The sequence below is a fragment of the Erythrolamprus reginae genome, chromosome 1 (genome assembly GCF_031021105.1).
Source record: "Erythrolamprus reginae isolate rEryReg1 chromosome 1, rEryReg1.hap1, whole genome shotgun sequence".
In the NCBI taxonomy this organism is placed as follows: domain Eukaryota; kingdom Metazoa; phylum Chordata; class Lepidosauria; order Squamata; family Dipsadidae; genus Erythrolamprus; species Erythrolamprus reginae.
The window spans coordinates 91908027-91934269 of NC_091950.1; the positions used below are offsets into that span (position 1 = coordinate 91908027).

Here is a 26243-nt window from a genome sequence, read left to right on the forward strand (position 1 = left end):
AATAGCTTACAATACTAAACAAACAAACCCCAGAAACAAATTATCAATTTTATTAAAATAAAATCAACCCCTTAATATCTGATCAGGAATTGCCATTATTACCTTCCTCCAGACAATGACTCCTCTCTACCCGAGATCATTTGTTCTTAAGCTAAGCACTTTGCTATTTACATAACATGTGTCAGTTGCCAGGAGTTGTGACACTTTGTGGCACAAAGTATCCTTACCTTGTGGTTAGCTTGTCTAGTTTGTGACATTCTGGCACATAAGCTCATGTAGTCTAGCTCTGGAACTCAGTTGGGCTCCTGGACACTTCATCTGAAGGCCTTTCATTCTACAGTTCCTTGGTACTCAACTGCTTTGAAACTTATCAAATTTGGTACTCAACATATTTTGATATGAACATTTTATCCCAGTACTCATTGTTTAATATTTAACACACAAGCTAGAACTATTCAGTGTCAGCTGCCTTGTGACTCACTACATTATTCCTTATGGGGAAAATTTGTTTGGTACTTATTGTTTTTGGTATTCGTTGTGTCTTCTGGAACCAATTAATGTTGAGTACCAAGGTACCATTGTAAATGTATACCAGCAATGCTGACGCTATTTAAACTTTGTTAAGAGATTTTGGTGAGCAATGAAGTGAGAGAGAAATATATCCTGTGAATATGATATGAGAACAAAGAGAATTAGAAGGAGAAAAAATGTGGACAGACATTAGGAGAGTTCATACTGCAGTCACCATAAACCTCTGTAGGAGTTTGGCAGAGAACAGATTCACTTAGTCAGATAGGTTACAAACTACTTCTTCAAAACTTCAAATGGAACACACCTGATTTGTCACAGTTGGGATCACTGGTAAGTAAAATAATACTTTCAACTCCTGAAAATTACATTTTCCATCTCTACAAGTTAATATAATAACTCGAGTGTGCTATACAATCTCTTTCAAAAGGATAATCCCTAAATTAAAATCTGATTGCATTTACATTTGAGCTAATCAGAACTAACTCTCGTATAAGATTTCACAAAGACTGCCATTATACCCGAAATGTTTTTTTTTTAATCTGCTCAATGTTGGTTCTACCCTTAACGATAGGACATCTTAAAATTAAAACTTTCACTCCACATTCCACAAATGTATTTGAATCGTATCTTTTTTCTTTCCTGATAGAAAACATATTTCTTTTTTCAGCACAATGTGGATGCCTGAACTAAAGCTATTCTTATGTGTATCCCATAAATAGAATCAAGTCTGACTAATAAATAAAAAAGAGCTTTTGTTAGACAAAATATTAAAAAAGCAGAACTAGAACTGCAAAGCAATTTTTTAGACTTGAAGGGGAAGCGGGTTTGTATCTACACATTTAGGCTCATTAAATCAGACTCAATGGGAAGATACAGTGACACGAACATAGAGCACAATTATATTTTTATGGGTTTAATCAAAGGTCAGTTTTTTTCAGAACTGGCTACTCTTGCAGAGTTTAAATGACACTGTTTAATTCTAAGTAAGAGGATATGGTCAATAATGTAAAAAAAGAACCAGACTTTTTATTTGTCCCTACATATAAATGATCATACTTACAAAATTTGAATTTTAAAAGCCAGAATTCTGCAGCCTTAGTGAATTCCTATAAAACTCACGGCTGCTTCTTATCTTTTCCCTCGTTCACACAATGCATTTGAAACGTGGTTCCAAATCTAGCTCAAGCCTTTGACCAGCCATCCTTGTCTCCAAATTGTTGAGCAGCGTTTCTCAAGATTGAAAGGTCCAATAAAAGAGTGACTGAATAATTGGATTCTTTTCACCGCCCGGGTACTTGAGGTTTACAAAGGCATAGAAGTCTCTCACTGCAGTGCTCTTGGTCCTTTAAGCAATCTGCTAAAATGATATAAGAGGTGGAGTTTTCCCTTCACACTAAACAATTTTTTTGTGCTTGTACCTAGACCATGAGATCCAAAGAGACCAGGCAATAGAGCAGCAATTTACATCAACAAAGGGGATTTTGATGCACTCCCTGAATGGGGCTGCATTACCATGTTAATAGCTTTTTCACTCTCAGCCTGGGACTCTGGAAACTTTTTGCAAATGAAGAACAGTTCCGCTTTCTATTTTAACTGTAACAATAGCAGAGGAGCCTCTCAAACTGCATCAAATAGCAGTCAGTGAAATCCCTCACTACTCATCCTGTCTTGATGGTTTATTAACCACCAAGCCAGAGAACAAAAGAAACAGAACAACCTGCAGCCTGACTTCACCCCCATCTCTTAATCCCCTAGAGATGGCAGGAGGAATTGCCTGCAAAAACTGTTAAATCCATCTGTTTACCTTCCACCCTATAAAGATACTATTTTTGAGCTTCCTTCCAACTTTCCGCCATGAAAGAAATTTCAGGTAAGTTTTCCAACATCAAATTCTTTACGGCCTCCCGATTTAGCAGAAGGGTGATATGAGATTCCTCTCTCCCCCTCCTCTCTCCACTTCATTTTTCAGACAGTTGTTGTTCTTCACTAGTTCCCACACTCATCTACTTGTTCCTTTGTCATATGCTTTGAATGTACTCTTCTCCTGACACTGACTGACTCTCACCATAGAGAATCAATGAAAATGTTGCTCCTGCAGTCAGCCGGTGGAACAGACCCCATTCATTACAAGGATAATGTTCCCCTACCACCAGTGTAGACGGCAGTTTCTATCTAACTCCTCTCAATGCATTTTCCAATGTGAAAATGACTCTCGTTTTCATCAAGCTTCCTACTTTCTTAAGATAGCCTGGGGGGTAAAAACACACCTATGTACAGTGTTCCCTCGATTTTCGCGGGTTCGAACTTCGCGAATAGCCTATACCACGGTTTTTCAAAAAATATTAATTAAAAAATACTTCGCGGTTTTTTTCCTATACCACAGTTTTTCCCACCCGATGACGTCATATGTCATCGCCAAACTAATAATTTTTGCAAATAAATAACAAAAAATAATAATAATTGTTAATAAATAATTATGTTTATAAATATCAGGATCACTAAGTGTCTTATTCAATGGTGAGTACCAGTAATAATGGTGATTAAATGGTTGTTAAGGGAATGGGAAATGGTAATTTAGGGGCTTAAAGTGTTAAGGGAAGGCTTGTGATACTGTTCATAGCCAAAAATGGTGTATTTACTTCCGCATCTCTACTTCGCGGAAATTCAACTTTCGCGGGCGGTCTCGGAACGCATCCCCAACGGAAATCGAGGGAACACTGTATTTATTTATTTATTATTTAGATTTGTATGCCGCCCCTCTCCGAAGACTCGGGGCGGCTCACAACAGAGTAGAACAAATCATAAATAATCAGAAAACTTTAAATTTATACAAGCTTTAAAAGAACCCCATAAACTAACAGACGCACACACAAACATACCATGCATAAATTAAACATGCCCGGGGGAGGTGTTTCAGTTCCCCCATGCCTGACGGCAGAGGTGGGTTTTAAGGAGTTTACGGAAGGCAGGGAGAGTAGGGGCAGTTCTAATCTCTGGGGGGAGTTGGTTCCAGAGAGTCGGTGCCGCCACAGAGAAGGCTCTTCCCCTGGGGCCCGCCAACCGACATTGTTTAGTTGACGGGACCCGGAGAAGGCCCACTCTGTGGGACCTAATTGGTCGCTGGGATTCGTGCGGCAGTAGGCGGTCTCGGAGATATTCTGGTCCAGTGCCATGAAGGGCTTTAAAGTCATAACCAACACTTTGAATTGTGACCGGAAATTGATCGGCAGCCAATGCAGACTGCGGAGTGATGGTGAAACATGGGCATACCTGTTTATTATTTGGATACTTTCTTTTTCTAACCTCTATATGTGGTAAGAGCAACAGCGTATTTGCGGCTCACAAACCTATTTTACAGTACTGATTGTTGCCAATACAGTGATACCTCGTCTTACAAACCCCTCGTCATACAAACTTTTCGAGATACAAACCCGTGGTTTAAGATTTTTTTGCCTCTTCTTACAAACTATTTTCACCTTACAAACTCAAGCCGCCGCCACTGGGATGCCCCACCTCCGGACTTCTGTTGCCAGTGAAGCGCCCGTTTTTGCGCTGCTGGGATTCCCCTGAGACTCACCTCCATTGGAAACACCTTTGGACTTCCATGTTTTTGCGATGCTGCAGGGGAATCCCAGAAGTGAAAAAACGGGTGCTTCGCTGGTAACAGAAGTCTGGAGGTAGGGTTTCCCAGCGAGGGGAGCCTCAGCGAAATCGCAGCATCACAAAACACGGAAGTCCAGAGGTGGGGTTTTGAGGACTTCCGTGTTTTTGCGATGCAAAAGACACCTCCATGGGGTTTCACATGGAGTGGAGCCTCAGGGGAATCCCAGCAGAGCAAAAACGGGCGCTTCGGCTGGCAAAAGGGATGAGTTTTGGGCTTGCATGCATTAATCGCTTTTCTATTGATTCCTATGAGAAACATTGTTTCGTCTTACAAACTTTTCACCTTACAAACCTCATTCCGGGACCAATTAAGTTCGTAAGATGATTTGCTTTTTTATTTTTTGTTTTATACTGCACTCAGATATAAGACCATTAAAAAAAGACAGCGAGCCAGTTTGATATAGTGGTTAAAGCATTAGGCTAGAAACTGGGAGACTGTGAATTCTAGTACAGCTTGAGCCATGAAACTAGCTGGGTGACAATGGACCAGTCACTCACCTTCAGCGCTAGGAAGCTGGCAATGGTAAACTACTTCTGAAAACTGTAGGGATTATCCAGGTAGTTTCCAAAAATAATATACATCAAAAGATAATAAAGAATTTGATACAGGGATGGGTTCCTCCTGGTTTGGACCAGATCACCCAAACCGTTTGATGTGATGTAATCTTAGCATCACGGATGTGCCGTCTGTGTGCCCCCATCTTTTTTGTCAGGATTTTCAGCGATTTTTCCATTGGTTGGATGGCTTCTCCTCATCCTCTGCTTTGAAAAAAGCCCTCCCGACCACCCTCAGGTTAATACCGACCTTTATTTCTTTGCCCGAAGCATAGCTGAGCAGCTCCTCAACTGTGTTTCAGGCTGAAACCACCTTCTGAGCATACGCGGAAGTGAAATTGCACAAGGAATCGCACACGCAATGCACACCGTAGCAAAGGTAAGTGGAACCCACCCCAATTTGATACCAATAAATACCATATTTTATGGAGTATAAAACACATATTTCCCCCCCAAAGGAGGGTGGAAATGTCAGCGCGTCTTATACACCAAATATAGCCATTTTTGCTGTCCTGAAGGCCCGTCCCTGCATCCCATTTTTTTTGGACAGAGGGTCTGGGAAGCCTGCAGAGAGCACCTAGGTGCTGAGGTGGCAAAAATGCCCCTGTTTTTTGTGAAAAACAAACCATTTTTCACCTGTGGGAAAATGGGGTGGGCAAAAGGTCTGGTAAGCGTGCAGAGAGTTCCTGAGGACTGGGGGAAGGCAAAAATGTCTCATTTTTTTGGTGAAAAAATTGGTAAAAATTGCTCTTTTTTTAACAAAAATGGGGGGATTTTTGCTATCCCTCAGCACCCAGGAGTTCTCTGCAGGCTTCCCAGATCCTTAGCCCACCCAATTATTGTGAAAAAAACAGGCAAAAAATGGCCCGGTTTTTGCATAAAATGGGGTTGATTTTCCCTTCTAATTACAACAATGATTGTCTACAAGTCTACAATGATTGGCGGAGGAATTCTCAGAGTTCAAGTTCACTAGTCTTAAAGCTGTCAAGTTTGAAGACCCCTGGATAGGGATTAAGGATGCAAGGGTCTTCAAACTTGACAAGTTTAAGACTTATGAACTTCAACTCCCATTCCTGAGCTAGCATGACTGGAGGAGGAATTCTGGGAGTTGAATTCCTAGTCCAGGCGTAGGCAAAGTTGGCTCTTCTATGACATGTGGACTTCAACTCCCAGAATTCCTGAGCTACCATGATTGGCTCAGGAATTCTAGGAGTTGAAGTCCACATGTCATAGAAGAGCCAACTTTGCCTACCCCTGCATTAGTCTGAAAGCTGTCAAGCTTGAAGTTTGTAAAAAGTATTCTGCTACACTGGTATTTTATTAAATAATATATGACTACACCATTTGGTTCAGAATACCTTTTTCCTTGTTTTCCACCTTTAAAATTTTATTTATTTTATTTTATTTATTTATTTTGTCCAATACAAATTGAAAGTTAAGGAGAATAAAAATGTGTAGTAGTAAATATAAGGGAAGGGATAGAAGAAGAGATATGAGAATAGAATACATCAATGAAGAGTAGAGGAAGGATATATGGATGGGAGAAAAGATATATAAAATATAGGTGCGTTTTATATATCGTATTCCCATGTCCCCGAATCACAGCACAAACATGCCATGGCAATCTCTTTGTGTGCCAGGCCTTTATGATGCTATCTTCATCTCATCCTCAGCCCATGAGTGAGACAGATTTATCATATTTTTTCCCCCTGTTGGGCAACCCCAAATAGGTAAAATGTATTTTGGAGAATATTCAGGTGGCTGGCAGCTTGGAGACAAAAGTTTGAGAGATAGAACAGGGATTAGCAATGGCAATAGTCACTTTTATATAGTTGTACTTTTCCAACTCAGAGATGTGGAACTTGATAGTGTTAAAGACCCAAAGTGTCTTTGCTTGATTTCTAAGAGACAGCATTAACACCAGCCTCTATAAAATGTTCTGCTTTTCTCAATGTCTGTAACTTAATAGAGGACTCTCACGTTTGTTTAAATACATGATCTCTAAATATATGATCAGCTCTTCTCATAAATAAGATGGTTTCTATTGAATAGCCAGAGAAATTCTTAGTTCAGTTACAGGATCTTTTATTTTGGGTATCACATCCCACTTGTAAGATGTGCAACCCAAAGTTCATTTGACATAAAGCTGAAGGGTAAATAATATCTGAACAACCCACTCATAATTCAACGGAACTGTGATTTTGTTAAATTTTTGAAAGCAGAAAATATATTTTTGACATTTTGACATTTACAGTAACTTATTCATATAGAAAACAAACAACAGGAAAACATTTAAGAGATAAAGAAAACGTTCAGAAATGTAAGTGCACTTATCAGGTGTTTTACATTATTATAGTTTCAATCAAATATATCCCACATTTAGATGGTATATCTACACAATCAACTTTCCCCCCTTGAATACTAAAACTCTAAGACACCTCTCCAAGGCAAACTCTTAATATGATCTCCATTATTGTAAAAGCAACAGATTATTCATCATATCTGATACAGCCACACACTGATATTTATTTATGTGGCTACCCAACTCACTCTCAGTGAATTACAATGGTTATTGCCCCAGTTAAATTTATTTTTGTTAACACCAAAGTGTCAGCAGCATCCATAGGTACAAGAATTCAGAGAAGATCAATATAAAATGGCTGATATTGACTTGCCTAATATGAAATATTTACTAAATTCCGTTTAAAAAGAACGAGATTCAACTAAGATTTATGTTCTTTAATCTGACTCTTTCCAGGGTTGAACCAACTCCCGTTTTCTCTGGAAAATAGCTTTGTTGAATGCAGAGAGCTCAAATTAAACATGTGGAGAGTACCAGACTGGGAAAAGGAGCTTTAAGCACTTACATCCATCAGCACATTAACTATAGTAAGACAAAGCTCATTTTATCGTGGTCTTACCTTGGAGAACCAAACCAGAATTCTCAATAATGTATACAAAAGATGTCAATGGAGCAATAGGGGTCTTAGCAACCAGGATCTGCAAAAATAAAACAAAATGAAACCACATATGGTATATTGATTATTAAGGTGTCCAGAGGAACTCAGCTGGATAAACAGCACTAATATATTTTCTCATACTGGCTCTACAAAGAATTTGTTCCACCATTTATGAAAACCTACTTCAAGTTCTATTTATAATAATAACAAGAGTTGAAAGGGACCTTGGAGGTCTTTTAGTCCAACCTCCTACTCAGGCAAGAAACCCTACACTACTTCAGACAAATGGTTACCCAACATCTTCTTAAAAACTTACAGTGTTGGAACGTTCATAACTTCTGGAGGCAAGCTGTTCCACTGATTAATTGTTCTAACTGTCAGGGAAATTTCTCCTTAGTTCTAAGTTACTTCTCTCCTTATTTAGTTTCCACCCATTGATTCTTGTTCTACCCTCAGGTGCTTTGGAGAATAGACTGACTGACACTTCTTTGTAGCAACCCCTGTGATATTGGAACACTGCTATCATATCTCCCTGGTTCTTCTTTTCATTAAACTAGACATACCCAGTTCCTGCAACCATTCTTCATATGTTTTAGCCTCCAGTTCCCTAATCACTTTTGTTGCTCTTCTCTGCACTTTTTCTAGAGTCTCAACATCCTTTTTGCATTGTGGCGACCAAAACTGAATGCAGTATTCCAAGTGTGGCCTTACCAAGGCATTATAAATTTGTATTAACATTTTATATTCCATTTGTCAGTTTCATCCCACCAAGTTTCCATAATGGTAATTATATCATATCTTTTCCTCATTGACTTGCATTTCCAATTTATTGAGTTAAATTTTCCAAAGTTCCACATTGTCTTAATATAATCTTTTATTTATTTTGCTGAAATACACAACAAGGTATATGTATTAACCATCTCTGCATGAATATGAAAACCAAGAAAAAATATGATACAATGAGATCCTACACAGGAGTTCTCCTGGTAAGAATCTAGAATCTGTTCTGTCAGGCTCTCTGGTAGAATCCTCCCAAAAATTCACAGGTACAAATTTCAGACACACACATGTTTGAAAATTCAAAACAATGTTCTTTATAATGAAAATTCACTTAAACCAAGCCCTCTTTTGGTATAGCCAAGAGCACTCGTCTCCAAACAAACTGGTAATTTGTACAAGTCCCTTATCAGTTCTGTGATACTTAGCTTGCAGCTGTGGGCCATTCACAGTCCTTCTTTCACAAAGTGAAACACACTTTGCTCTGGTTTAGTTTCAAAGCAGGGAAAAATCAACACCCAAAAAGTCAAAGTCAGTAAAGCAGTCACTAAACACAACGATCAGATAATCCTCCACAATGGCCAAACCCACAGGCTGCTATTTATAGCAGCCTTACTAATTACCACAGCCCCAACCAACCACAGGTGGCCTCATTTTCTTTGATAATAATCTCTCAGTTGTTGTTGCCTATGCATCGCTCTGCATCGCTCTGTGTGGCTGTATCATTAACTCTTGTTCTGAATCCAAGGAGGAGCTAGATAATTGATCTCCTTCTGAGCTTTCTGCCCCACTCTCCTCCTCGTCACTCATGTCTTCTTGGTCAGAGGAGCCTTCATCAACAGATTCCACCGGGGCAAAACAGGCCTGCAGCATGTGGATGTCTCCCCCACACCCAGAGTCCTTGGGGCAGGAGCTGGGCCAGAGCTAACCACAACAGAATCACTCGTAGGCCATTCGTAGCCAAACATTCGTAGCCAAATATCCATGTTTCAGCAAAAAAACAACACAAACACAGCAGCCCCTTTCTTATAAACTTTCTAAAAATTCTAGAGAGATGTTGATCATTTATGAGATTCTAAAGAGATTCTATCACTGCCATTTCTGCTAAATGTGTATGCATTCCAAATGTGAAGCAGATTTCCTCACTTAATTCTGCCTCAGGGGAAAAAAAAGACACTGGAAAGCAATTTCCTAGTGTGTGGTTTCCACAGTGGCATTTCCAACTTTGTAACCCTAAGGGCACCACTTAACAAGGCTGCTGATCCAAAGCACACTCTTGGTTCTTTCAGAACTCTGTTTCAATTACAGTGATGTCATACCCATTTTATAAAGACAAAGAAAATACACCAGGCCAGGGGTCTCCAACCTTGGCAACTTAAAGACTTGTGTAGTTCCAGCTCCCAGAATTCCAGAAGTTTGGGAGTTGAAGTCCACAAGTTTTAAAGCTGCCAAGGTTGGAGACCCTTGCACCAGGCTTTCATATTCACGTATGTAATGGAGCTAAATCTATCTATCTATCTATCTATCTATCTATCTATCTATCTATCTATCTATCTATCTATCTATCTATCTATTTTGTCCAATACACAATGAGGGTTTTAGTGGGTATATATCAATATACACATAGTAAAATACATGATGAATGTTATAGAGGAGATACTCATAGTAAAATATATCTAAGAAAGAATAGAAAAGAAGATATAGTAATAGAACCTATCAATGAAAGAATAGAAGAAGAGATATAGGAATAGAAGAAAGGTATAGGAGATATAGGAGAGCAATAGGACAGGGGATGGAAGGCACTCTAGTGCACTTGTACTCGCCCCTTACTGACTTCTTAGGAATCTGGATAGGTCAACCGTAGATAATCTAAGGGTAAAGAGTTGGGGGTTTGGGGATGACACTATGGAGTCTGGTAATGAGTTCCACGCTTCGACAACTCGGTTACTGAAGTCATATTTTTTACAGTCGAGTTTGGAGCGGTTAATATTAAGTTTAAATCTGTTGTGTGCTCTTGTGTTGTTGTGGTTGAAGCTGAAGTAGTCGCCGACAGGCAGGACGTTGCAGCATATGATCTTGTGGGCAATACTTAGATCTTGTTTAAGGCATCTTAGTTCTAAGCTTTCTAGGCCCAGGATTGAAAGTCTAGTCTCATAGGGTATTCTATTTTGAGTGGAGGAATGAAGGGCTCTTCTGGTGAAGTATCTTTGGACATTTTCAAGGGTGTTAATGTCTGAGATGCGATATGGGTTCCAAACAGATGAGCTGTATTCAAGGATGGGTCTGGCAAAAGTTTTGTAAACTCTGGTAAGTAGTGTGAGATTGCCAGAGAAGAAGCTACGTAGGATTAGGTTTACAACTCTTGGAGCCTTCTTGGCTTATTCACATGGAAGGAAGGAAGAAGAAAGGTACCCGAAGGCTCTTCAACATATTCATAAATGATTTAGGTCAATGATGGTCACTGAGTGCTGAAAAGGTTGTGTGGAAATGTCATGCCTATACTCATCGATGCTGCATTCTGGAAAAGCCAAACTTGCTGGTTCTAGCACACCTGTGCGCCCGATGATCAACTGGCCAGTATGCATGTGCTGGCTGGTTTTCGACACTGCCATGTGCGTGGGAGGATCATGCTCCAGAAAACCTAAATTTCCAGGTTCTGGCGTGCATGCACACCTGACAATCAGCTGGCTGTCGTGCATGCACACACTAGTTTTCGGCACTGTCGTGCACACAAAGGACAGCTGATTGTCACTTGCGCATGTGCACCAGAAACCCAGAAGACAAACAGGCAAGGGCACACGTGTCCGGTGACATGGCTTTGCGTGCCACTTTTGGCAAGCGTGCCATAGGTTCGCCATCACAAATTTAGATAATGGAAAGGGAACTTATCAAATTTGCAGACATCACTATGTAAAAACATAAGAACATAAGAAGAGCCATGCAGAATCAGGCCAAAGCCCATGGAGTCCAGCATTCTGTGTCACACAGTGGCCCACCAATTGTCCATGGGGATCTTGAGAAGAGAAGGCAAAACCCTCCCTTTCCCCTGACCCCTAACAAATGGTACTCAAGGGAAACCTGCCTGCCTCAACCAACATAGAGGCGGCACATGGACATCCGTTTCAGTAACCACCGATACACTTGGCATCCATGAATCTGTCTAATCCTGCCTTGAAGGATTAGACTATGTGGGGCAGAATAGTCAATACTTTAGATTCACATTGGTTCTCAACCTTCCAAATGCTGCGACCTTTAATACAGTTCCTCATGTTGTGGTGACCCTACAAATGAAGATCATATGAAGCATTAGTAGTACAGTGTTCCCTCGATTTTTGCGGGGGATGCGTTCCGAGACCGCCCGCGAAAGTCGAATTTCCGCAAAGTAGAGATGCGGACGTAAATACACCATTTCTGGCTATGGACAGTATCCCAAGCCTTCCCTTAACACTTTAAACCCCTAAATTACCATTTCCCATTCCCTTAACAACAATTTACTCACCATTATTACTGGTACTCATCAATTGAATAAGACCCTTAGTGATCCTGATATTTATAAACACAATTATTTATTAACAATAATATTTTTTTTGTTATTTATTTGCAAAAATTATTAGTTTGGCGATGATGTATGATGACATCAGGCAGGAAAAACCGTGGTATAGAAAAAAACCGCAAAGTATTTTTTAATTAATATTTTTTGAAAAACCGTAGTATAGGCTATTCGCGAAGTTCGAATCCGCGAAAATCGAGGGAATACTGTACTATATATTGCCTTAATAAGACCATTTGTAATACTGTGCCTAGTTGTGGTCAATCTAATCCAAAAAAGACGTGGAAACTCTAGAAAGAGTATAGAGAAGAATCACAAAGATTATTAGGCGCCTGGAAGCTAAAGCATATGATGAACTGTTGCAGAAACCTAGTACGTCTAACAATGGAACTGGGTATGTCTAACAAAGAGGACTTTAATTCCTCTCTAAGTTTCAAGAGAAAGTAAACAATTCAGTTTGCACTGCTGAGCTATTCTCAGAGATAATTGGCTGGAATTTATGATGATATGGGGAGAGGTTTGATGAATTTTCCTTTAATTTTAAGTGATGAATGCATGTTTACTTTAATAAATGTTCATAGTATAATTAAAAAATAAAATAAGGCAGACAGTCCATCTGAAGATGGGGAGGAAAGCTAAATGACCGACTTTAACACTGGGGATAGGAAGAATTACAACTATTGGATATGGTGTGTGAAGACAGGAAGACTTGGGCTCCTTCCAGGATTGAAAAAGCATGCCAGATTTTACTTGAAGCTACATCTGTAGAGTTGTCCTCACAAGCAGCCTCTTTCCATTTATATCTAACATCTGCTAGCCCACACATTTCTTTTGTAACTGGGAGAGCATGAAACTGCCAGACACATATACAACACAGCAAGAACTGGTTTAGGAACCAATGTCAGTGGTTTGCTTTGAGTAATGTAATACCAGCAAAGGCAGCTCTGGATGGGAGGCAAATGCAATGATGGTGCAAACCTGCAATGAAAATGCTTTCCATACCTTAGGGCAAGTTACTATATTTCCTTCAAAGAAAGAGGCAACTAGAGTAGATCATCAGGATCAAGACAATCATAGAAACAGAAACATAGAAGTCTGACGGCAGAAAAAGATCTCATGGTCCATCTAGTCTGCACTTATTCTGTTTTTTGTATTTTATCTTAGGATGGATATATGTTTATCCCAGGCATGTTTCAGTTACTGTGGATTTATCTACCACGTCTGCTGGAACTTTGTTCCAAGGATCTACTACTCTTTCAGTAAAATAATATTTTCTCTTTTTTTTTTTTTCAATTTTTTTATTAATTTTCATAAAATAAACAGACACACATACAAACACTAAACATAAAGTGGGGGTGTATTTCCCCCGCTTCTTTTGAAAGTATACATTCAGATACAAAAAAAGAATACATAATTGAATATATGTTAAATGTTAAAAGGTTTAGTAAATTTGAGTTAAAGTTTTACGAATCTTGAATACAATGTAAATATTAGGTAAAGTTAGTATAACATAGTCATCAAAAAATACCTTTAATGTAATCTTAATTACTATAGTAGAATGCCATATTCATCAAACAAAACATTCAAACTAATTTCAACTATTATACATCAAAATTCTTGATATGTTACTTATAGTTATACATGAACTACTATGTCATAATCATAGAAAAAAAAACAAATGCATTTAAACTAGTATTAATATTGTTATCACCTAGGTAAAAACAAATACAAAAAATTAACTAAAAATAAATGTGTATATCTTATTTTTTCTTATCTATCCATTTATAAACATTGTTCCATGTTTCATAAAATTTAGTATCTTCTTGATCATTTAATCTTCTTGTCATCATGTCCATTTCAGCGCAATCTAATATTTTAGCTATAACTTCTTCTTCCTTGGGGATTTCCTCCCCTTTCCAATTTTGCGCATATATTATTCTAGCCACGGTTAATATGTGTATAATTAAATAAAGAATTTCTTTCTTGTAGGTCTGATTAGTAACTCCTAATAAGTAAAATTCCGGGGTATTATCTATATCTTGCTTTATTATTTCTTTTAATATTTTCTCTATCATCTTCCAATATATTTTAGCTTTACCACATGTCCACCATTGATGGTAATAGGTTCCTATATCCTTCTTACATTTCCAGCATAATGGGGATGTTTTGGGAAACATTTTTGCTATCCTATTTGGTGGGAGATGCCATCTGTAAAACATTTTGATTTGGTTTTCTTTTAATGAAACTGATTTGGTCATTTTCCAGTTATTAATCCAAACTTTCTCCCATGTATCTATGTCTATTTCCTTACCAATATTTCTACACCATCTTATCATAGTATCTTTTAAAGTCAACTCTATATTTTTATGAGCGATGAGAAATTTATATATTTTCCCTATCATTTTTATTGAATTAATAGTAATTAAATTGCTTAAAAGATTCTTACTTTTATTGAAAATATAAAGAGTTTTATCCTTCTGGTATCTAGATCGAATCTGAGCATAATGCCACCAGTCTATTATTATCCCTTCTTCTTGTAATTTAATCCTAGATTTTAGCTTCATCTGGTCATTTAATAATTCTTTATATCTATAAGTTATTTTCTTGTCTTTTATAGACTTTGGATGCGTTATTGCTTCTAGGGGAGCTAGCCATTCTGGGATAGTTAAAAAGTGATTTTTCTTTATGTCTTTCCAAACTTCTAGTAGATACTTCCTTAATGTATGCCTTTTAAAATATGAATGATTTTTTTCCTTATCGTACCATACAAATGCGTGCCATCCAAGCATAAGATCATGTCCTTCTAAGTTAAGTATTCTTTTATTGTCTAGAGTTATCCACTCTCTGAGCCATGTTAATGCGGCCGCCTGATAGTATAATTTCCAATTTGGAAGGCCAAATCCTCCTCTTTCTTTGATATCTTCTAAGCAGTTCATTTTTATCCTTGCTTTTTTCCCTTGCCATATAAATTTTTTAACTAGGTTTGTTAAAGTTTTGAAAAAAATTCCCCCTGGATTTATTGGAATTACCTGGAAGAGAAATAAAACCTTAGGTAAAATATTCATCTTAATTGTTGTGATTCTTCCTAAGAATGATATTTTCAGATTATTCCACATTGCTAAATCTTTTTTAATTTCTGTTAATAATTTTATATAATTATCATTTTTTAATGTTATTGTTTTCGCTGTTAAATTTATTCCTAAGTATTTTACTTTTTTTACAGTCTTTATTCCAGAGATGCTTTCTAGTTTAGTTTCTTGTATTTTGTTCATATTTTTAGTCAGAAAATGTGTTTTGCTTTTATTTATCTTTAAACCTGCTACCTTTCCATATTGTTCAATAGCTTGCAATAAAGTAGGAACTGTTATTATCGGTTCTTCAATTATGAAGGTTAAATCATCTGCAAATGCTTGAACTTTATAAGTTTCATCTCCTACAGTTAAACCTTTTATTTTAGGATCTGCTCTTATTTTAATTAATAGAGTTTCAAGAATCATGATAAATAACAATGGTGATATAGGGCAACCTTGGCGAACTCCCTTATTTATATCAAGTGTTGGTAATTGATTGTTGTTCAATATTATGTTAGTTGTTTGTTTTGAATATATAGTATCTATTAAGTTAACAAATTTTGGGCCAAATCTCATTTTATTTAGTTGCATTTTTATGAATATCCAATTGACGTTATCAAAGGCCTTTTGAGCATCTAGAAACATTAAAGATGCTGTCTTGCCTGGATATTGTTCATAATACTCTAATGTATTTATTACTGTTCTAAGATTATTTTTAATTTGTCTCCCTGGTAGAAACCCATTTTGGTCTTGGTGTATTATTCCATTTATAACTCTTTTAAGTCTGTCTGCATAAATGGCAATGAATATCTTATAATCTACATTTAATAATGATATGAGCCTATAGTTTTTAATTTTTTCTGGGTCTGTGCCCTGTTTATGTATTAAAGTTGTCAGTGATTCTGACCAAGATTTAGGAATTTTACCCACAAGTCTACATAGATTGAAGGTTTCTAACATATGGCTTCTTATTGTTTCATTTTCTATCTTATACCATTCTGCCGGTATGGCGTCTGGGCCTGTGGCCTTGTTGCTTTTCTGTTTTTTAATTGTTGTTAGGAGTTCTTCCATTGTTATTGGTCCGTCCATGGTGGCCTGTTGGTCTTCTGTTATTTGTGGTAATTTTGAAGCTTGTAAATAGTTAAAAACTTCATCTTCACTAACATTATCTTTGGCATATAGATCTTTATAAAAATTATACACAATATCTGCCTTTCCTTCTGTATCATATTTTATTGTACCATCTTTGTCTTCTAGTTTTTTAATTAATTTTGATTGACGCTGTTTTCTAAGTTTATATGCTAACCATCTGCCTGGTTTATTTGCATGTTCAAAGTAGTGTTGCTTTGCTCTCTTAATTTTTTCAGTTATTTGGTTTTGTTCTATAATTCTAATTTTATGCTTAATTACATTTATTTCTGTTTTTAAGTCTCTGTTCTTAATATGTTGCTGTGATAAAAATTCTAATTGTTTCAATTCATTTATTAATTGTGTATATTTTAATTTATTTTCCTTGTTATGTTTTGCAGTATAAGATATTGTTAATCCTCTTATATAAGCTTTAGCTGTATCCCATAAGTTCTGTGGGGTAGTTTCTGAGTTTTTGTTAATTTCAAAAAATATTTTTAATTCCTTTTCGATCCAATCCTTATATTTCTTATCATTCAATATATTTCTATTCATCCGCCAATTATTCTGTTTGTTATTCATTCTCATAGAAACCACTATTGGATTGTGATCGGCCCACGTGTTAGCATCTATCTCTACATCCCTTATTTGTTCTGCCACCGTTTTTGGTGCCCATACCATGTCTATTCTTGTCCATATTTTGTGGGGGTTAGAGTAAAAAGTATATTGTCTCTTGTGGGGGTATCTTTCCCTCCAAATATCATTTAACAATAATTCCCCTTTCATTTTTTGAAAAGTACTAGGTAGCAAATTCCTACTTGTCTTTTTGTTTCTTTTCCTTTTATTGTTACCTCCCCCCCCTGAGTGATCTAATTGTCTATTCGCGATGGCATTAAAATCACCTATTATTAATACATTATCAATAGCTAAGTCTATTATTGTTTGATGCAAATTTTTATAAAATGTCATTTGATCTTCATTTGGAGCATAAATAGAGACAACAGCTAAAGGTCTAGGTTCAATATCAACTTGTACAATCAATATTCTACCCTCATTATCCTTAAATATTTGTTTGGAATTTATAGAGTTCTCAACATACATCACTACACCTCATGTTGCTTTTGATCTTTCCCCCAACTAACTTCAGACTGTGTCCCCTTGTTCTTGTGTTCACTTTCCTATTAAAAACACTCCTTGAAGAAATAGGTCTATCATGTAGGTCTATCAAAAGTGAGGGTCTTACTAAGACTTTTATGCTCTTGTAGTTTCAATAGTTAAGGGTCATCAAGTTGGGTCCAACTCTTGCTGACTCTACAGACAAACGGCCTTCACTTCCTTTTCTGCTGTTTGAAGCAGTTGCCACCAACAAACAATTGTCACTACAAAATTCCTGCTTTAGAGAGAGTTATCATGTAATGGCAGCAATTGAATCCAGGAACCCTGACATTAAATAATGTCATGAAATTATGTCAACTTGTAACTTAAATTCTAATTGTGGTTATTAGGTGCCACCTCCCACCAGATTCTCTATTGACTTTGCCGGTTGAAAGGTGGTATACACAGGAAAGGTAGTCTACTCAGATCTATTCCTAAAAGGGTGCAAACGGTAATCACATGACTGCAAGATGCTGCATCAGTCACAATTGTGAACTGGTTGCCAAGCACCAGATTTGAGATCACCTGGATGCAGGGACACTGTGACAGCTGCCACTACAACAAACAGCTGTAAATTTCCTCATTCAGTACAGTACTGTCATAACTTTGAACAGTAACTAAACAAATGGTACTTAAGCAGAAACTTTGAGTTTACTCAGTATAAATATTTCCATAGTTTTAGATCAGGGATGTCAAAACTGGCGGTCCAAGGCCACATACTACCCACACAAGCTATGCCCACCCTGGTTCTGCAAAGACAAAAAATGTCACAGTACATCACAATCCAGCCTGCAACGTGATTGGGTTTGATACTCCCATTCTAGATTCTTCTATTTCCCCAACATTGTCATTCCAATTATCCATTAGTAGTACTAATGCGGCTGTTTACAAAAATAGGACTGCCAACATGATCACCAATGTCTGATGACAGATATGGCACAATAACAACAACAAGAACAGTAGTACTATGTACTTTTTTGAAATTTTATCACAGGCCATTTGCAATATAGTCCTTAATGTGGCCGGCTGAAACGTGGACTCCAGGAAGGACGTCTTCGTGACGTCAAAACTCCGCCCATGGAATTCCCTATTGGGATTTCCCACCTCCGTTTGAGCTTCCCGACCGGCCCGACAGCTCCGCGGCTCTTTTGAAAAGCTGACAGCCGGGCAGCGGGGCTTCTCAGTGTCCTCCTGAACCCGAACGCCCACCCCGAACTTTTGCCGAACTTCTGGGTTTGGCGTTAGGGAGAACGCCAAGAAGCCCCCCGGCTGTTTCAAAAGGCGACAGCTGGGTGGCAGGGGTTCTCGGCGGCCTCCCGAACGCCGAACCCAGAAGTTCGGCAAAAGTTCGTGTTTGGCGTTCGGGTTCGGGAGGACGCTGAGAAGCCTGCCGGCTGTTTCCGGGTTCGGCGTTCAGGTTTGTAAGACAGAAAAAGTTTGGAAGAAGAGGCAAAAAATTTCCAAACCCCAAGTTCATATCTCGGATTGTTCGTATGGCGAGGGGTTCGTATCACGAGGTACCACTGTATATATACTGTCCCAGTGAGAGTATGGCTAGCTGATGAGGCCAAAATAAGGCCGAAATAGATCTATCCTAGTCTCCCTTAATGTTCAAATTCAGCAATAAAACATGTGACATATATATATATATGTCACAAAAGGACATAAAGTCCTTTTTAAAAATATCACTGCCATTTATTCATTCATACCCTAAATAGTATATCACATAATCATCTGAAAGTGGCCCATTACTCCTAAATTTGAACACACTTAAAATATCTAATTTAGTATACTATACTGTGTTTTGGTTTCAACAGTTGCGAGTTTCTCTTCTCACATTCCATGGTCCAATTATATCTTCTTGTCGTTGCTGTTTGTAAAACATAGACCTTTTTTTTCAGTATTAGCATCACTGGTGACCAGATTTCCTTGCAGCTTTGGTTTAGCCCTATTGATTCCAGATCTATTCATGGAAGTTTGAGAGTCTTTCTCTAGTAGTAGTAGTAGTAGTAGTAGTAGTAGTAATAATAATAATAATAATAATAATAATTTATTAGATTTGTATGCCGTCCCTCTCCGAAGACTATATAAGTGCCTTTGACTTGGAGGTGTCATCATCCAGCACTCAAATGGATGTCAATATCAAAGCTATGTCCATAAAGGAATATTTTATTCTTTATATGTTAAAAATAATAAAAAAAGAAATAGCAATAATACATTGCAAGAAATATATACAGTAAAAAAATAATCAGTGTGCTATGCTGGATAGGACTAGTCTACGGAGAGGGGCGGCATACAAATCTAATAAATAATAATAATAATAATAATAATAATAATAATAATAATAATAATAATCATCTAATAAATAATAATACTATGGCTGTCAAATTCCTAGCAAACGTCACCACTGCTTAGGCTACTCCAGTTGCAGAGTATTATTTTCAGCAACATCTGGAAGGCAACATGTTCTCCCTCTCTGTTTTAGGATAACAGCAATAAGTAAAAATATAAACAAAACTTTACAACAGGAGGTGCAGCCACTTTATAGGTGTCATTATTACTTGCTTCCCTACCTGAAGTGGCAGAATAGAGGCATTCTTTCAAGCACCTGGCAAGCCACAACATGCAGCTGGCAGGGAGCATTCTGCTTGGTCACCCACATGTTCTACAAGACTTGAGAAAATGTTTTTTGAAGGAGACAGAGTGCATATCCAGGGTACAAAGAGTATAGAGCTGTGATGGCGCATCTATGACATGTGTGTCAGAGGTGGCGTGCGGCGCCCTTTCTGGTAGCATGAAAGTCGTTACCCCACTGAGCCTTACCACGCATGCACGCGCGCCTCCTGCCAGCTAGCTGGTTTTTGGGTTTCTGCCGCACATGTATGGGGGTGGAGTTAGGAAGGGAATTGAAAATAAGTCATTAAGTGTTGTATTGCCTCTGTACAAATCGATGGTGAGACCACACTTGGAGTACTGTGTACAGTTCTGGTCACCGAAAAACAAGAAGGCTATAATGGAACTGGAAAAGGTGCAAAAAAGGGCTACAAGAATGATCAAGGAATGGAGCACCTCCCTTATGAAACCTGGTTGCAATGCCTTGGTCTCTTCAGCCTTGAAAGACGGCGTTTAAGGGGTGACTTGATCGAAGTGTATAAAATCAGGCATGGGCTAGAAAAGGGGGATAGAGAAAAAATATTTTCTCTATCACACAATACTAGTATGAGGGATCTCTTATTGCAGCTCTTAAAAATTCAAGTAGTCTTTGAAAAGAGGTACATATTATCAATTGGACTCTTGTCAAAGAAAAAAAACTTCCAACTACATTTTCAGGAAAATAACGAAAAAGATAGCTCTGCGGCCTTGTGTGGAGAGCTGAAAGGAGCCCACAGTTATGGGGTTGGTTAGTGGCATGAGAGCCCTCCCTTTCTCTCGGGTGGTTTAGGAATGTGAATAAACAAGCAAACAAATAAGAACAATTCTACCAAACCTTTTCAAACTATGTGGAAAGTAATATTACAAACAGTTCCAGAGTATAAAAATGTCTCTCTGAATGGACAGCCAAGATGTTGAGGAGGAAGACATAAGACAGATTTCTCTTCTCCGTTCCTCCCTCCACCAATATAAAGTAACATTAAAATTGAACTGAATTTTTGGTTTTGGAGGAGCATTCAAATATGCACTTAACTGCAGACACAAGTAGATAGTACCCAAAAGATGATTATCACTGGATAATTTTATATGTATAAACTAGATTGAAAAGGCAGTAATGGCAAATCATTACTTTATTGTTGCCAAGAAGTAGAGTTCAACTCAAAGAAGACTTTGCTTTTTATTTTAACTCATATGAACAAAAGCAACAAACAACATGTGTTATTAAAGATATCTTATGGGACAGTTCTTTACTAAGACATAAAACCTTCAGATGTAAGAACAGGATTAAGAATTAATAATATAATTGAAACAAAACAAACAATGCTTTTCGCAAAGTCCAAGTTCCCGTTCCAGTCAGTTCAACATAACAGCTTATAGGTTTCAAATGGAATAAAACCATTATAAAAGAAGATCAAAGACAGGTGAAGGGTAGCCAGAAAATTGTAATAAATAAACGATTGAAACAAGATTGAAACCCATGCCTGCTCTGGAACTTAGCATCGAAATGGCTGATTTCCATCATAAGAGGTTAATAAGTTAAATGAGTATCAAGAGTCCTCACTTGCAAATGTTTACAGACAATTGTTCATTCTTTAATGTAATTATGTTTCAGTTTCATATGCTGAGCTGATTTCAATAACAAACTGTGATAGCAAAACGCAAATGGGTTTATTAATTGCTTTATGGTCATTATTGATTTATTCATTGCTTTATAGACTGAAACCAAGCCAACATACTTTTAAATGTACAAAACAACAACAGTGCATGAGTGAAAATGACATAAATTATATGTTGTAAGACGCTCCGAATCCTGGGAGAGGGGCGGCATAAAAGTCCAATTAATAAATAAATTAATAAATAAAATAAAGTCACTCAAAACTAAGAGGTTTTCTATAAGCTAAAGCTACTGATAGAAATTTGGTCACTGTCCTTGATACATTGAAAAATTGGTCATTTAAAAAACATCATGAAGGCAATTAAAATTCCTAGAAAGAACCATGGTGGAGCAGTAGTTAGAATGCAGTACTGGAGGGCTAACTCACTGCTCATTCCAGGAGTTCGAATCTGAGGGGCTGAAGGTTGACTCAGCCTTCCATCCTTCCGAGGTCAGTAAAATGAGGACCCAGATTGTTGGGGGCAATATGCTGACTCTATAAACTGCTTAAAGAGAGCTATAAAGCATGGTGAAGCAATATAGAGTCGGGGTGGCGAAGCCGGTAGAGTGCTGTATTGCAGGCCACTGAAGCTAACTGTAGATCTGTAGGTCAGGGGTTCAAATCTCATCACTGGCGTAAGGTTGACTCAGCTATCCATCCTTCCGAGGTAGGTAAAATGAGGACCCGGATTGTGGGGGCAATATGCTGACTCTGTTAAAAAGTGCTATTGCTAACATGTTGTAAGCTGCCCTGAATCTAAGGAGAAGGGCGGCATAAAAATCAATCAATCAAACAAACAAATAAATGTAATTGCTATTGCTATAATTTCCTATAAAATGCAACTGAGTGAGTTGCATTTTATTTCTTCTAATCCTAGTACCTTCAAACTGAACTGTTAAATAGGGATTTTATATTTTTTAAAAAAATCAAATGCAATGTTGGGGTTGAGATGCTGTTTTCCAGCAGGATAGCACTATTGGGCTATATACACTATTGTATTTTCTTCCAAAAATTGCAAATGGGTTCTCAAATCCTGATGGAGCTTTTTTTTTTTTTTTTTGGGGGGGGGGGAATCAGTGAAGTGGTATACTGTATAAGTCTAAGTTCTATTGCTATCATGCATGCTTACCTCCAATGTGAATATAGTTGGGATTTTAATTAGATATCAGATACAGATGCAATCTCTACGTCTGGACATGAACAAGTACAATTTTCATATGGGAGATTTTAGCACCTTTTGTTTGCCACCCTGTTAGGTAATGTGTTGACTCAGGCCAGAAAAAAAACCTGCTATGTGAATCATGCCAGATCTTGAAAAAATACAAAGAATCCAAGGAAAGGGGTGATTGTACTGTATTAAAAATGGAAAACCTATCTATCTGCCTGAATAGCCAACTCCTCGGCCTCCTGCTTAAATTCTGCTAATGTCTTATCAGGGCCTAGGATCACTACAAAAACATATCAAATCTTGGTCACTTTGTCTTTGCAGAGTAAATCCAAACCTATCATTCATGATAAGAGGAATCAAAGAGGTTCCCCAAAATATTTGGTTTGCTGAAGACCTTAAGCAGCATATTTTTGACAGACAGACAGACAGACAGACAGACAGACAGACAGACAGACAGACAGGCAAAGAATGAGAGTGTGTGTTTGTGTATAAGAGAGGGAGGGAGTGGGGAGGGAAAGAAAACAAATCAGGAAGACAGAAGCAGTAGGTAAATAAAGAAATAAGAGAAACATCAGTCTAGTTTTTGTGACTTTAGTGAGTAAAACATTCAAGTTTTATTGCTATTATGACAACAAGTAATACTTTTTGTAAAAGAGAAAAAAATCTGAATGGAAAAATGATAGCTCCACTTCCTTTGGCTGCACATTTTCTCCTAGGATGGATTATCATGCCAAGTTGTTTTTGTTTTTTTGCTTTCAAAGGGTTTAAAGTAGAGATGAGGAACATCCCCCCCCCCCCCCCCGTCTGGAGTAACAGTCCTTTGTGGGTAATCTGCTGCAGCAAAGGAAGCAATTATTTCTCTTTATTCCCATCTCTGCTATCCATATCTTCCTTGATTAATTTCTTCCCTGAATCGTATCCCTAATCAATTTCCTTCTTTTCCACAATTGTTTTCATTTGACCTCCAGAATCTGAGTAACACAAGGGAACTCCACAGAGCAACCTACCCAGGAAGGCCAACAGAGACATGGAAATGTATATCTGCCGTTTGACGTCTTCCTCCTCTTCCTTTCTAATTACCAGTGGGCAGAAATGATGCTAATTGGGGTTGGGGAAATTGACATACCCGTAGCTGTTCCGTTTTATGTATGATTTGTTTGGATTGTATGACTGTTTTATAATGGGTTTTTTATAATTGTTTTTAAAATTAGATTTGTATTTCTGTATTATTTGTTGTGAGCCGCTCCGAGTCTTCGGAGAGGGGCAGCATACAAGTCTAATAAATTATTATTATTATTATTATTATTATTATTATTATTATTATTATTTCTATTAATTAGCAGTGTGCAGTGGTCTAAAGCTGTGCTTCCCATGCCAAGGTGAGCCAAGATGGAAAATAAGAGAGAACGATCAGATGGGAAGGAATGAAATAAAAAAAAAAGCCAGGTGCTGCATAATAAAATTGATAGAAGAGTGCTGGGTCACATGTATAACCAAATTCTAAGAAAAACAGTTCCAAAAGAAGGCAGTTGCCTATGTCATGCCTGCTCAGCAACCTCTCCCAAATAACAATCAATTTCTAGTTTGTAATAAATACCTTGGGGTTTCTTGCCTATGCTCTGGGGTTTTTTTTCCTTTTTAGAAAAGTTCCCAGTTAAGAAATAGGAAACTGAAGGATGATTTGGCAGATTTAGGCAGTAAACTCTTCTGCTGGGAGGAAAGGAAGGAAGGAAGGAAGGAAGGAAGGAAGGAAGGAAAGAGGGAGGGAGGAAGAAAGGAAGAAAGAAAGAGGGACGGGGGAAAGAAAGAAAGAGGGAGGGAGGAAGGAAGGGGGAGGGAGGGAGGGAGGAAAAAAAGAAAGAAACAAAGGAAAGAAAGAGGGAGGGAGGAAGAAAGAAAGAAAGAGGGAGGAAAGGAAGGAAGGAAGGAGGGAGGGAGGAAAGAAAGAAATAAAGAAAGAAGGAAAGAGGGAGGGAGGAAGAAAGAGGGCGGAAGGAAGGAAGAAGGAGGGAGGGAAGAAAGAAAGAAAGAAAGAAAGAAAGAAAGAAAGAAAGAAAGAAAGAAAAAGAGCTTAAAAGTCTAAGGCACGGGTTTCAAATTTGCTACATCACATTGCCTTCATGTGACGTTTAGCAATGGTTTTCCCATTCACGGAGCTAAGGTGGGTGTGGCCTGTGTGTGACCTGAAGTATAGAGCGATGAAGAAATACCTCTGGATTGGCTCTGATATGTAGATAGGTAATTCTCCAATTCTGATTTAGAAGAGAGGAGTTTGGAATGTGCAGATTCTCACACTTATGACCATATTCAATTGTTGACAAGTTGTCTATATTTGTTGGAAGGTTGCAAAAGATGCTCACCCCAGGACAGTTGCAATGTCCTGGGGTGAGCATCTTTTGCAACCTTCCAACAAACGAAATCAATTAGGAAACCAGATTCACTTAAGAACCATGTGACTAATTTAACAACTGCAGTGATTTACTTAGCAACTGTGGCAGGAAAAGTAATAAAATGGGGCAAAACCCACTTAACAAATTTCTGGCCCTTAATTGTGGTCATAAATCAAGGATTACCTGTACAAACAGGCAAGGAGTGAGAAACAGGTTTTCCAAAACAAATCACACAGGAAATGTAAAATGATACAATATAGCAATGGTTTATTGCAATTAATAATAATGTTAAATATATTTATAAGCCACTTAATCCAAAGCAAATTGCTCAAAGAGATGTACGGAACTCTATTCACACTATTTATTTAAGAAGTTATCTGGCTCCAAATTACTCTGAAATTACTTCTGTTTGAAATCCAGAGCAAGCACACTTTGCCTGAATGGCAGAAATATGGAAGATAGGTGGTCCCACAAATACCAGATGTTATGCCATGAAGGGCTTCACAGATAACAATCAAAACCTTAAATTTTTCCCAGAAGCTGTAATCATGTCTCTCCATTATGGACCAGTTGTAGCTTCAAAACAGCCTCATGCAGAATACATTGAAGCCCATTTGTGAAATGACTAAAGACAGTCTTGACTTAGAATTGTTTGCTAGTGATTCTTAGAAGTTATGATGGACCCCCAGCAAAAAAAAAGATACTTAGAACTTGAATTACAAGTTCTAACAGATGCCCCGCATACTTGTAGTCATGTGGTCACATTTTGAGTATTTGACGACTTGCCCTAATTTATAGCAGTCTACAAGTATACGAGGGGATGTCACAGAGAGGAGGGGATCACTTTATTCTTCAGGGCACCAGAGGGCCGGACGAGGAACAACGGCTGGAAGCTGACCAAGGAGAGGTTCAACATGGAGATAAGGAGGAACTTCCTGATGGTCAAAGCGATCAACCAATGGAACAACCTACCAGTGGACGTTGTGAA

At 37.9% G+C, this 26243-nt stretch overlaps 1 protein-coding gene across 16 annotated transcripts in view; it reads right to left on the reverse strand.

Annotated features, from left to right (window-relative positions):
* The window catches only part of RAD51B (RAD51 paralog B), a 465772-nt gene that overhangs the window by 237781 nt on the left and 201748 nt on the right, over positions 1-26243 (reverse strand). For all 16 annotated transcript variants that reach the window (XR_011559708.1, XR_011559703.1, XR_011559706.1 and 13 more), the window contains one exon: positions 7671-7749. Coding sequence is in view for 11 of the 16 variants with exons in the window: in XM_070759080.1 (XP_070615181.1) it covers positions 7671-7749 (79 nt within the window). In the remaining 5 variants the exon portion in view is untranslated. The remainder of the gene's footprint in view (positions 1-7670; positions 7750-26243) is intronic.